At 41.1% G+C, this 14,215-nt stretch overlaps 1 protein-coding gene across 1 annotated transcript; it reads left to right on the plus strand.

The window, feature by feature from the left end:
• The first annotated feature begins 325 nt into the window (after positions 1 to 325).
• wnt7aa (wingless-type MMTV integration site family, member 7Aa) lies at positions 326 to 8,466 on the plus strand. The gene is made up of 4 exons (XM_056437499.1): positions 326 to 399; positions 692 to 918; positions 3,137 to 3,408; positions 7,774 to 8,466. Exons 1-4 carry the CDS (start codon positions 329 to 331, stop codon positions 8,251 to 8,253), a joined length of 1,050 nt encoding a protein of 349 aa, XP_056293474.1. The 5' UTR covers positions 326 to 328; the 3' UTR covers positions 8,254 to 8,466.
• The last annotated feature ends 5,749 nt before the right edge of the window (positions 8,467 to 14,215 follow it).

A 14,215-nucleotide genomic window follows, 5' to 3' on the forward strand; every position in this document is an offset into this window, starting at 1 on the left:
TCAAGCCAGATCACGGAGGAGCGGAGCTGCGCACCTGGAAAACAACAGCCCCAATGCTCCACCGCAGGCTCGCACCGCCGGACACCGACCACCAAATGAAATCAGGACGAGTCGATCCCCACGGACTTTGGTTTGTCCCGAGGAGCTCTATCGTTAACGCGCGCGGCAGCTCGGAGCACCTTGACACCCCGCGGGATTCGGCGGAGGAGTAAGAGGCCGGTGTGTGTGTGTGTGTGTGTGTGTGTGTGTGTGTGTGTGTGCGTGTGCGTGTGTGTTGCACCGGAGCAGAGCGTCGATCCACCGGCTGTTCTGGGGCCGAGCAAGCACCATGAGTAGGAAGACGCGGCGCTGGATTTTCCACTTGTTCCTGTGCCTTGGAGTGTTGTATCTGAAAATCGGGTGAGTTATTGTGGGGGGTTCCTGCGGGTGGGTTACGCGTTTGCAAAACCAATGCAGAAAAATACAATATAAAATGTGCTAAATATTTTAAGAGTTCCCCCCGAAAAGTGTCGGGTGCCCTCTGGCTACGCATCTCTTGCAATGCATTCACGTATTATTACATAAATACTGCAGTGCACTTCTATGCATGTGTGATGAGTCAACATCAAGTGTCCATAATTATTATAATATGAAAACACCTGCAGAACTTCCAAAAGAAAAGCCACATTGTAACCTCTCGCCTCCACCGCAGGGGTCTGTCATCGGTGGTCGCACTGGGAGCGAGCATCATCTGTAATAAGATCCCCGGCTTGGCCCCCCGTCAGAGGACGATCTGTCAGAGCCGACCCGACGCCATCATCGTGATCGGCGAGGGGGTCCAGATGGGGATCAACGAGTGCCAGTTCCAGTTCAGACACGGACGCTGGAACTGCTCGGCCCTGGCAGAGAGGACCGTGTTCGGGAAAGAGCTCAAAGTGGGTATGTTGCACTTTTCATTTCATTTCAGCAAGATGTGCACCAGGAAAAAAAACGAGGAAAAAAAACTAGCCTTAATAAATATATGAATTATATTATTATGATTATATTCGGTTGTTTCGTTGGAGCTCAGGTTTTCTTTTCATCATATTGATTTGTGTGGCTTTCCTAAGTCCATGCAATTGCGGTGCAGTTGATTATAAATATAAATATTACCACCACATGTACTATTGCTGCTGTTTTTGAGGGAGAGAAAGCGTCTAACTGCTTATTATGCCGAGAGCTCCACTTCATCATTGGGTTCCATATTGTTGAAACATGTCAGCAGGCCTTCGTCGTCAGCTCCAGTGCTCCCAGGATTGTAAAGTAGTTATTACTGGGAATTGTTTTAATTGCCGCATATGATTATACCACAGCATGTCTTTTCGATGTACTGAGTCGTATGTCATCTTTACTGTTTAGGAAGTTTTTTTTTTAAAGTTTAGAAAATTGCTATAATTTGTCAGAAACAAAAAGACTCAAACAGTCCCAACAGGGCATTCCTCCCACTTTGACCTCTGACACTTTGACGAATGTCTGTAAGTCTGAAAGCTCAGACTTGATGCATCTGCTCCCGGTGGGAACAACAAAACCCCCAAAAAAACCAAGCCACAGATTTTTCATCCCGTGTGTGTGTGGAACAAAGCCCGAGGCGATGTTCTCTCCAAAGAGAAGGACTGCAGAAATAAGTGGGGAGAATCACGTTGAACGAACTGGTGTTCAACTGTCTGTTATATGTCTGTTATATTGTAATGAAATATAATGAAGCACAAGCAGTAACTGTCTGGTGGACTCGGCTTGCTTTGCCAGTTTAATGAACTCTTAAACACCTCAAGATGTATTTCTAGTCTGACGTGTGAATGGCCGCACACTGTAGCTCAGTGTATACGGTGATGAAGACTCCTTCATGACCTCTGATGGTTGGGATGTCTGATCGTTACCATGACGACATACTGTAGCCGTGTGCACGTCCATGACCTTCTATAGCTGGTAACACGCAGAGAGCTACATGCTCTTTATCTGCTCTCAGCTAAACATCCATCATGTATGTTCATAAATTACCCCCCCCCCCCCTCCTCCTCAAAAAAAAAAGCTTCAAGTTCAGACAAGTACTCTCTTCTAGGTTTACAAAATGTACCTTCAGGTCCTGCAGCTTTGGCAGGGGATGTTTTAGGTGGAATGATTTTTAGAAGTTTTTTAAAATGCATATCCGCCGATTGGCAAAAATAATTTCCACGTTGCTGGAACCCATTTTGACCCAAATTTCAGATGAAGTTCCAGCTCGGGTCCAGCTGCCCTGCACACAGTCTGTCTGAGTCCATTGTTCTGTGTCAGCAGGCTGGAACACTGATAACTGACAAGAGCACATCAATTTGGGATTGCGGTTGGCAGCGATGCAGCAATGTACAGTATTTTGGCATTAGGATCAAGTACTCACCCACAGAGTCAGCTACTTGAAGTAACTCACTGTGGGCACCGGCTGCTCCTCCACGGGCTGGAAAGGGTTACTTTGACTTGAAGCACTGGAGGCCTCTGTTCATTGTTAAAGAGGATGACGTTTTCACAGCATTTTTCTTTGCAACTTGTGATCATTTTTGGATGCTTTTTTACATTTGCTTCAGGTATTATCTCCATTTATATTATTAATAAAAAAAATTGAAAAGAGCAGTTGACGTGAAGCAGATTTATTGAGTGGAAATTCATCAATGTAGGGAGGCTGCGCATGCCTCTCAGATGCATCTCGCAGGGTGAATCCCACGTTAGGAAGAAGGCCATAAAGGATGCCTCAACATTTGAACATTTGAACACATCTGAAGGATCTAAAAAAACAAAAATCCGTACCACTCAGAAATACTCTGCACATTGACTGTTAATTAGTGAATGGATTAAAGCATAAAGACTATAGTAAGAACACTTCTAACTGATCACATCACTAAGACAAATGTCTCCTATTCCATTCCAAACTGCATTATGTTTTATGCACGATTCAGATCTTCCTTCTGTGTCTGCTTTAACCGAGCTCTATGAGCAATTGGACTTGGCACTTGCATTTTATGATTTGGTCTGAGGCAGCAGCTATGCCAGGTATGCAAGGAGTCTTGACAGTGCCTGAAATAGTGAATCCTGTTGTCGGCAATTCTGATTAAAATATGCATTATTTTTTTCTCTCTCCCATTCGCAGGCAGCAAGGAGGCCGCGTTCACCTACGCCATCATCGCAGCCGGGGTCGCCCACGCGGTCACCGCCGCCTGCACCCAGGGGAGCCTGAGCGGCTGTGGCTGCGACAAAGAGAAGCAGGGCTTCTACAACCAGGACGAGGGCTGGAAGTGGGGCGGCTGCTCTGCAGATGTCCTCTTCGGCCTGGGATTCTCCAAGGTGTTTGTGGACGCGCGGGAGATCAAGCAGAACGCCAGGACTCTCATGAATTTACACAACAACGAAGTGGGACGCAAGGTACGTCTCGTGTTATTCTGGAATCTGACCTTTTAGATTTGTTTTAACAGATCAGACGACAAGTAATTTACTGTAGATGCCTTCAGGAACATCAAAGGCATAGCTTGGGTGTTTGGAAGTGTGGCTTTGTGAGGTGCTTGTATTAATAGGTGGAGTTTGGAGAAACAGACAGGAGTAGCAGCACGTGAGAAAGGCAAAGTTCTGCTGGGGATTTATGCTATATTTAGAATATTTCATAACAGGGTACACCATTGAGTACTTGGAGGAACATGGGTGCAGTCTGTCTCAGGGTTCATGCTAGGGATGCACCAATCAAACTTTTTCTTCTCTGATATCTCAACTCTGAGTATCTGCCGGTATTTTCTGTGCTCATTGATGACTTTATTCTCAAGGACCGATCATGGTTTTGGTGATAAAATAGTTTTGAAGAACCTAATTTATTGACTATGTTATACGTCATTGACAGCTGACATCTCACTCCTCCTAATGGGCCAGGAGGGATCACAAGACGACACAAAAATCTATAGAAAAGTTCGGTCTCAGTTTTAACCAAAGCATCTGCAGATTAATTCCATACCCAATTGATGTTAAAATGTACAAACGTTAGGCACGATACAAGATACTAAATCCTCGTTTTTGTTGTTTTGTTCATAAAAATTCAACACTTGGTTTGGGAGAGAAGAAGGAGACACACCTGGTGGAGATCTGCACTCCTGAGTGCACATTTCTTGTTGTACATTTGAGGTCATCTCATTCATCCCTGCTTTAGTCAAGTTAGTCTCTATAATTTACTCACTTTGGTGCGTTTATACTTTTCTTTTGAGAATAATGTGCATGGTTTGTTGATCCGCTAATAGTTAGGATTCTGGTAGGGGGAAAGTACATCACCAGCACAGTGAGAAAGTACATCCCCAGTGCAAGTGAGCATTCATGGTTTACAAATAAATCAACATTGGAGGCCACAGAGGACAAGTTTGGTCAGATCCTACTGGTATTTAGAGAACACAAGCAATCTATAGTCAATAGGTAACAGCGCCAGACGAGATGCCCATTGAGATGAACCCAGGACCATATTAGGGTGCATTAACCAGGCTGATGTTGTTTACCAGTGGACAGACGTCGGCAGCCGAATGACAGATCAATAGAAACTGTGGGACTGTGCACAAATTGGTCCCATAAGAAAGCAATATATTGGGGAAAAAGTCGAAGTAGGCAAATGATAGATCAGTGGAAGACTTTACAAAAAATTCTAAGAATAGCCAGGATACTGCCCTCATCCTTGATAACCCAAAGTGTTACGATTTGCTGGCTACGGTCTCTAAATTTGTACGGTATATATGAAGCTACAGCATGTTAGCTTAGCATAAAGGAGAAAAAGCTACCTTGGCTCTCGTTGAACAAAACAGGTAAGGTGAAGACAATACCTTAGGTTCTGGGAAAACGTGATGACCACTATTGAACTTTCACTTCTATTTGAGTACTGAATTGCTTCATTTGAAAACAATACTCTTTAGGACTACTAGTTCAAGCTACCAAGGTTAGCTTAACAAGTATCGCGGTCGAAACATAACACCAAAATCCCAGGTGATGTCGATCTTGTCTCATTATCTGTTGATTCTTATAGAGAGACAAAATCCCGACCCTCTCTGTGTTCTTATTTTGGAGAAAATAAATTCTACGGTAGTCACGCCGAGAGACAAATATATTTAGGATCCTGTGGGAATTCTGCCATAAATTACACATATAATGTTGGTCAATTTAAAAGATCATTTTGCAAGTTAAGAAAGTCGCAAATCGTCGGAGGTTCGTCGTGGTAGCATTTTGTTTTGTGTGAAACCGCTCAGCGAACTACTATTCTCAACACCAACATGGCCCTAACCTTTTCTTGTTAGCTAGCTAGCTACCTCAGCTATATTCCAAGCACAATGTTAAGTTTTCTTACCTAATGTATTTTATCCAGCGACTATTTTTATCAATCGGGAAGAGAAATAACGAATAAGACCTGCTGTTGGTGTGGTACAAGTATGAAAACACATGGGCATTGTAGCTCCCCAGAGATGTCAGTTACTCAAATTTCATGTGTGTCATCTTCTAATCTCGTATTTTTCGGGGAAATAGTTGTTAGACAAAGAACAACTTTCTTGACATGCAAAATTATATGTTGAAATGACGAACGTCACATGCGTAATGTATGGCACAGTTCCAACGGGATTTATCTAATTATTTGTCTCTCGCCGTTGACAATTGTACAGATTTTCTTCCTCGAAAAAAGGTCCCTTGGGTGCTTTACGGAAAGGGGCGGGGGCTTTGCCTATCTATTTCCTTGCATAGATATGAGAGTGTATAAGCGTATGCTGAAGCTAGGAGTTTCCATGCTTTAAAAATAGAACTATCCATAGCTGCAGTGCCCATTGTAATGCTGCAGATGTTTCAGGTGTTTTATGTTTGAGAGTTCACACAGATAACAATGCGGCCACTTTGCCTAACACGCCAAAACGCCGCCACACCCTAACCCTGGAAAAAGGCGTTTCGTCATCAGCTCGTTGTAAACGCCTCCATTTCTCCAGTCACCAAGAACTTGTGAATTAAGTCGGCTTCTGTTCATTCATCACATCGCACCGATTCATTTTATTCTAACACCTGAGAAAGATGTTTTGTGGTTACGCTGCCTGTTTCTCCTTTGCTGCTGTCCCTCGTAAAGCAATAAATGATCGCTGATATTTAGAGGGTTTATATTTGGTTTATATAAAAAATAATCACATTTACACATTTACTTTTTACCAGATTTAAAGAACACAGTAATGCGAAAATCTGGCAAAAAACAATGTGCAGTTATTGATTTTCTAACTGACTCACTTAGTTCTCCCAATTGATTTTGCCGCAGGAAAAACTAAAATCTTCTAAGGGTATGGGTTTGTCAACTTTAGGTACAAATCTGTTAGAACTGATCTGCTTACTTTCAAAAGATCCAGAGATTTTTGGCAGTGAAAATCAGTCAAAGACAAAAACGATTATTGTACAATCATACTTCTATTGTATTCATAAGGCTAATATTTCCCATAATGCAACGCAATAGCCCTGAATGATTTTGAAAAAAACATAGAATTCTGATTTGTTAGCCTGATATTACAATTGTGATATGATCTGCAATATTAGAGAATAATACATTTTGACTTCATTTTCACTGAAAAAGGATTATGAACAAGTATGTTTTTTGAATGTCTGTTGAATATGACGTTTATCTTGAATAGTATTCTGACACAACAAACCTGCAATTCCAAAATTGCATCGCATATATTGCCCTATTGCAATTTCAATTGCATTTAAATAAATTGATCATCCCTAGTAAATGGTCACTTCTGTCAAACTTCATGTCTCCAGTTTGTAACGGAGGCTTTCCATGAAACAAAGTAGCTGATATAACTCTGATGACATCACTATGACATTTCCTTGACTTGACAAAGTTGCTCCAGAGCTGCGGGAGACATACATATTTATAGTATAGTGTCTTAGAAGTAAATATTTCACTTCAGACTGCTCGACATTTATTTAACAGCTTCTAATTACTTTACAGATTCACAATACTCATACTAAATATGAATCGACAAATTCATCATAGTGTATTATTATAGTTTATAGCATATCATGTTATTCCAATTAGCTCCTTCTAAAGCAGCTGCAACATTACATTGATAAACAAAATGCATCAGTTGAGATTTGATATACATTTATATATGAATCTGAAATGGGCCATACTGCATATTAGTACTTTTACTTTTGATACTAGAATTGTTTTATTCAGGGTTTTACTTGTAATAGCGTATTTCTCAACTGTGGTATTACTACTTTGACTTAAGATCTAATAACTTCTTCAACCGCTTCCAAAATGTACCTTTCAATTTCAGAAGTTTTATGCTTATCCGTTCTGATTCTTAAGAACAAGACATACATGAACTGACAAGGGTCCCATGCTTTTGCACGAGTATGTGTTTTCCGTGAGTGTTTTCTTGCTCATCCTGTCTCGTAAAAAGAATGGCACATACCTAGCTACTGGCCATAGGGCGACATACTGTAGCGGCTCGGAGATCTCTGGAATGCTTACATTCATTTGGAATGCTCGAAAACGTTCGTCTCAACCTGTTGAACTATTCATGCAATATGTTGGACTGGGTATTACTGCAAACTCGTATCTTTCTTACTTGCTTCATTATGGGCTGTATGAAATAAGAATAATTCTCAACTTTGATCGTGTGATGCAGGAAAACATCTACATTTTCCGCGATTTATCAGTCAAAGCTTGATTTACACACCTTTCAGTTTCTCTGAAAACATTGCGCCGTCTCAACTTTCCCCTCTACGTTGTAGGTCTTGGAGAAGGGCATGCGTCTGGAGTGCAAGTGCCACGGCGTGTCGGGGTCCTGCACCACCAAGACGTGCTGGACGACGCTCCCCAAGTTCCGCCAGCTTGGATACGTCCTCAAGGACAGGTACAACCAGGCCGTGCACGTGGAGCCGGTGCGGGCCAGCCGCAACAAGCGCCCCGTCTTCCTGAAGATCAAGAAACCCCACTCCTACCGCAAGCCCACGGACACAGAGCTGGTCTACATTGAGAGGTCGCCCAACTACTGCGAGGCCGACCCGCTGACGGGTAGCATGGGAACGCAGGGTCGCCTGTGCAACAAGACGGCTCTGCAGCCCAACAGCTGCGACCTGATGTGCTGCGGCCGGGGATACGACACGCACCAGTACTCCCGCGTTTGGCAGTGCAACTGCAAGTTCCTGTGGTGCTGCTACGTAAAATGCAACACATGCAGCGAGAGGACAGAGGTGTACACCTGTAAATAGAAATATTTATTGGACGTGCATTTGGACTAACGTGGCCGATACACGCGTGCAGAGTGACTTACATTCTGTCAATAAGCACGACACCCGGTTCCTCCAAAGTGTGTCGATTATACTGATGCCAATGGACATCTGCCTTGACACTGGACTCAACCTATGGACTTTTACATTCTTTTTTTCTTTTTTTTAAACATTTGAATGCCATTTTCTGCCCTAGGCTTGACTTCTCTGCAGGCCGTACTAGTTTGCTGGCATGACTCACCTCGAGCAGTTATTATTTTTATTTCGAGACTAATAATTTATTAAACAAGAAAACTACTGATCATATTTTAAAATTCACTGTTGACTAAATCTGGTAAGGTTTTTGAGTTGGTGTAGAAGCATTCAAGTGCACTTAAAAGTTTTTGTTTTTTTAACAGGACAACTTACACACTGGAGCTCAACTGAATGACACATTTGTGAGCCTGCAGCTCATGTGCTTTAAGCCTAGCAGAGGAACATTAAACTACTGATCCTGGGCTCGCTATGATAGTATTGTTTTTTCACCTGTCTCTCTCCCCCGTCCACAGTTTGCTGCTAGTTGTCTGGAATGTTACGGAGTTTGTGACTGAGCAGCAATATTGACTCTTCAAGCTAAACACCACCAGGAGCAAATGCGAGCTTCCAGACATGACCCCCCCCCCTCGCCCCCCACACCCTTGATGTTGGTTGATAGTATATATTTTGTAAGAGATTATTTTTATATAATATTTTTTTTAATTTATTTTCTATCTCTATGTAAGATAGAGATTTCCCTTAGCATTTATAACTGTTGAGTTACTGAGTTTGCCACTGAAGCACTGTTTTGAAAATGTGCCTTGTTCCTCGGTAGTGGAAAATCTAATATTGTTGAATGAAATGTGCAGCATTGAGATTTGTAACCCATTTCAGGAAACTTTATTTCACCTTACTTTGCCACTTGTAGACGTCACCCCCATGCTAGCTGCTGTTCTGCTAACTTTAGCTTATGAGACTCAGCTTCTTTTATCTGCCTTCCTGAAAAAGTAAAATGGGGTATTCTATCCAGAGCCTAAATTAAACTAGTATCTGCTACAGCTTTTGTTATTCAAATTCGAACACTTTAATTCAAACAAAGCTAATCAAAATCTTCGTTAGCATTCAAAATCTAGAGCTAATATGATTTTTTTACAGTGTGTTGCATCTGTGGTACGTATTAGCCATTGTAACTGTGGGTCTCTCCGTTATCTACAATATCCACCCTGTGTTTGCGTCATCTTTCCATCTTCTTAGCTGTAATCTCTGTTGTCTGAACAATGTCTGGGTTATTCTGCCATGACTAGCATGACATTTAAGTAGCAACAGTCTTTAATGATGTTGGTTAAAGGCTGCTAACAACTGGAAACATGAATAAACATCAATAAATATTATATTATTTAAAAAACTGTTTATCCATCTCGACATATGGATTGAAGCACATAACCAACTTGTTCTCACTGCCATCTCGTCAAATACTGATGCATGGTCATTAGCATGATACCAACGCCAAAAGGCTACCGTTAGCATCTGTATGGGACGCATTGGGCTTTCAACTAACTCCAATGTGAACCCATGGACATCATTCTTAGGCTTCATAGCACCTGACAGAGTCAAAGGTCAGACAGGTCAAACCAACACAGGACTTTCACACAGGAGACTGATGTTTATGTCTAAGATTACTTATTTTACCGTTCTTTTGTTACATAACAACGCTTGTTACCCAACAAGCTTACTTATTTTACAAATCAAACATACTTATTTGAACCAAAACCATGATTGATTCTTTTTCTTAACTTAACCAAGTAGTTTTGCTGCGTAAGGAAACCTAAAAACAGGGTCAAGTCAACCTACGTTGGAAGTTCATTTTAAGAGAAATCGTATGCATGGAAACAAAAACTGTACGTTTGTTGTGAACACAGAATACTACTTCATCATAGTTTGAAGCGTAGGGTCACTTATCGCACATCTGTATTTTACGAGCTAGGAGGGGTAAACGTGTTGCTGTGAGGTTATTATACTTAAAAATCTGTGAGCCATTTCTGTGAGTTAACCTATATGGTTAAGCACTCATACACAACTTTACTTTTGTGCTCTCTTTCTTTTAAACTTTGTGCTCTCACAAATACCAACTAAGGATGGGTATCATTTCCTTTTTTTAATAGACAAAAGTAGAGAGATTGGGAAGAGATGGACGGTAAAATGATGTCCAACAAATGTCTGAGTGGACGTGAATGTGGGGTTCATGGTTAGAGCGTTGACCACTATGCCACCAGGACTTCAGCTATAAACAAAAATTATTAGTTTTTTCTACCAATATAAAACAAAATTAATAAAATAAAGTTTGTAATTAGTGTCATGACATATCTGAATGAGGAATAAATAAACAATACCAAGTGGCTAGACCAAGCATTCAATCCAACTTCTAATACTTGATAGTCTGTAATTATTTTGTATGACATTGTGATATCCAGCCCTAATACTTCAACCTAAAACAACCAATCCTAACAGGGACACTAGTGACCTGTTGTGATTGTACAGTATACTGTAGGTTCATGACATAACTATAACATGCCTTCATCACCATGCTGTGTTCTTTATTCAAAGTTCCCTCGACTTTCTAGCAAAGGGACATTAAATACTGACTCATTAAAGCTTCTTCTTGCATGCGGCTGAACTGACGAAGCGATATCACCCAACTGCTGCTGTTGTGCTCTTAAATTAGAAAATCAGAGGTCACTGTTGACGTATTTCAACTAAAACCACGTTGTCTTTTCATTCATCGCTTGGCTAATAAAAGTTCTGTCGGAATTAACAGAAGGGAGGTCGTTTTTGTATTTGAGACACATTTTTCAAGTGTTATTATGGGGAAGGATCAGAGTGAAGTGATTGAGGGTTGCAGAGACTGTCACACCAGTGTGTTTGCGTGTGTGTGTGTGTGAGTAAGTGCGTGTGTGTGCATGTGTGTGTGTGTGTGTGTGTGAGCGTGTGTGGGAGTGTGGAGCTGCCGGCTGATGGATTACTCTGACATCTGCTTCATTCACTCCTCAACGGCGTTGCTACAACAACCACACTGTGCCCCCCAAAAATGCTCTTGGTCTCATCAAGAGGCCAGACTGCCCATTAACAAAATGGTAACCATGCAAAACCCAGATAAAATTTGGACGCTATTTATTTTGTGGAAATGGCAAAAGGGACGAAAGCGGGGAAGGGGGTTGGGGTGCTTTACAATTGCAAGGGGATGATGTCAAGAAGGATTTCAGTTCGAGCAATAGAAAAGGTCTTCGCTCTCGGAATAATCGGCACAAAACATTCCTCGGCTAAACTTTGCCTCAATAGAGTGACGCTTTGAAAAGGCAGCTGGCCAAACAGCCTCGCTAAGAGTAACAACAAGGCTCTGTCACTGAGAAACCCAACAACGTTATCCGAGTGTCTGACAGAGCGCCGGCTTGTTACATGCTTCACTTTTCTCTTCACGGGGCCTATAATGATATGCTCGCCAAATACTTCTGTCAACATGAAATAGACACACTGATACCTGAGCATGCTGAATGTCTGTTATCTTATTATCCGTCTTATAATGACCACTTCTCTCTTTTTCTCACCAACCTACCGCTGTATGTATGTCACGGTGGTTCCACTTCTTTATAATGCATCTTTCCTCATTAATGTTGATGTTTATTTATTTTTATGTATATATAATAGAATTGTTGAAACACTCGTTGACAAAACCGTGTCATGATAACAAAATGTCCAATTTTGCTGGTGCTACTTGGTTATTGTATTTAGGTTGAAATAAGTAGGCCTACATTTGTTAGAAGAAGTAACTGTTTGTACGTAAGTTACGTAGTTGCCGTTTATTCAATACTTAAGTTACTTAGAAAAAGTAAGTAACAAAACCTTGAATTTTGTTTTCACAAAGAACATATGAAGATAACTTATACATTCCTTTGAAAATTCCTCAGTTGTCCTTAAAATGTCACAATACAGGGCCATTTGTAATTCTCCATGATCAAAATTACATATTCATATTGCTTCTTTCGTCTGACCAGCAGCCCCAACCCTAAACATACTAAATTAGCATTAAGATAAGATATACTTTCTTGTCCCCAAGGGGGAATCGTTCCTCAGGCAGCAGTGCTTCACACAGCTGCTATCAGCTTAGAACAATACATCAGCAAGACATTGTAGTGGTACACCAAAGACACAGCAGCAAATGAGAGATACAAACATTATATGTAAATACGTAGTCAATATAACACAGAAGAGAATTATAAGAGCCATAAACCCGTAATTCATCAAACAAAATGTGACCGTGCATCCCTCCTGTGATCTACAGGATGTACTTGTTGTCATGTTGAGGACTGTTAAAGACGTATTTGAAATTTGGAATTTGAAAGCTAGCATGTTTTGCTTTTTTGTTTGACAATGTACTTAAATGATAGTTAGTTTTTTCCAACTAAATTGAATCTGGAAGCAGCTTCGGCACAAACCGAGAAATATAACAACCGCACTTTTCTTCCATATACCGTTCCACACCTCTCCATTACATTTCGTCACACATGCTCTTAAACTGTGAATCAATATAAACCAAGCACTTCCTGAGAAAAGCCGAAAGGGACTGCAAAAGAGCCCAGCAGATACAGGCACAGAACCAACTGGTCCTCCAAAGGCCGCAAAGCTCACGCCAAAAGGGGGATCACTGAAGCACTAATGAACAGCTTCGTGGTGTTTTTTCCTATAAACACCACGAAGCTAATGTTCCAGGTGTTTAATGTTGATTAATGTGTCTGCCAGTGCCAGCTCTGCACCTGTGAACAACTGCATTGTGGTTGTACTAAAGCGTATGACTGTGTCTGTGTATGACGTGGCTGCTATTGGCCTCATCCCTGTGCCGGCTCCCGCTCGTGGAAATTGGAATCCGGAGGAGAGATATTATTTGTGCTGTGCTTTATTCTTAAATATAGATGTTCGATTCAGTTTTATTTTTCAGTTTATTTTTGTTTCCAGATCTGGGTCTTTTGGCAGGCAAAAAACTGACGGTGCTTGTTCCGCGCAGCAAATGGCGCTGGAAGCCATCTCGCTTGGCTTGCGCGGGAGGGATTCTTTGTCAGAACGTTGATTATTTAAGACACGGGTTGCTTAATAACTGTAATTATGACAGTACATTGAGAGCGAGGGCCAATCAGGGTCCAAACAGAAATCTCTGCCAACAATGACATCGTAGGCGAAGAATGAAACAGAAAAGAGGTAGACATGCTTTAAAATAAAAAATAAGAAGAAGATAGTTGTGAAGATTTTTGTTGGAATGTAAGAATTAAAGATTTCATATCACATACTTTAAAGGCTGCATCTACAGTACATCATAGTTTGGCTCAGAAGGTATTGAATAATGAATGATGTGTTATTTGTTGGTTAAAACAGGGCACGGTTGGGGAATGTCAGATAATGATAAATCTATAGCCCTGAGCTAAACTTCTGCTGTCTGGTTGTAAAATGTCTTCAACATTACCGCTCAAGCAAATGCAATTAAATAGTTTGTGAGCTGCTTTGCATACATTCTTGCACAATTCAGGAGATTTAAGAAGTAATAGCATCACTAAAGAAAACACATTTAACAACTACCTCTTGTGGTTTTGAGCCTTGTTTTTGTTTGATCAGCTTTTGAGATCCACCCAAAAAATATAGTAATGGAGGTAAATAAGAACTTTGAGGAGCTAACACTCAGGTTGTAGGAAGTAGTTTCATTGCTTTATTGTCATTTGGGTGAATTGACTAACAGGAAGTATTCCACTGCTGCAGCTCAAGGAAAATACCAATGGTGTTTAATTTAAGCAGATTCATATTAGCTTTGGCTCAACTTTGGTATGCATTTTGCACGGTGGATTTATTTCATTTTTACAGTAGAGTTGAGTTAACTTGGCTTCATGTT

This window comes from Pseudoliparis swirei, chromosome 18, assembly GCF_029220125.1.
Source record: "Pseudoliparis swirei isolate HS2019 ecotype Mariana Trench chromosome 18, NWPU_hadal_v1, whole genome shotgun sequence".
NCBI classification, from domain to species: Eukaryota; Metazoa; Chordata; class Actinopteri; order Perciformes; family Liparidae; genus Pseudoliparis; species Pseudoliparis swirei.

What these genes read in the sequence shown, in the direction of transcription:
- wnt7aa (XM_056437499.1), top strand. Translation starts at nt 329, where the DNA reads ATGAGTAGGAAGACGCGGCGCTGGATTTTCCACTTGTTCCTGTGCCTT. An exon ending in GTGTTGTATCTGAAAATCGG is followed by an intron (nt 400 to 691) that starts GTGAGTTATTGT and finishes CCTCCACCGCAG; the next exon opens with GGGTCTGTCATCGGTGGTCG. An exon ending in CGGGAAAGAGCTCAAAGTGG is followed by an intron (nt 919 to 3,136) that starts GTATGTTGCACT and finishes TCCCATTCGCAG; the next exon opens with GCAGCAAGGAGGCCGCGTTC.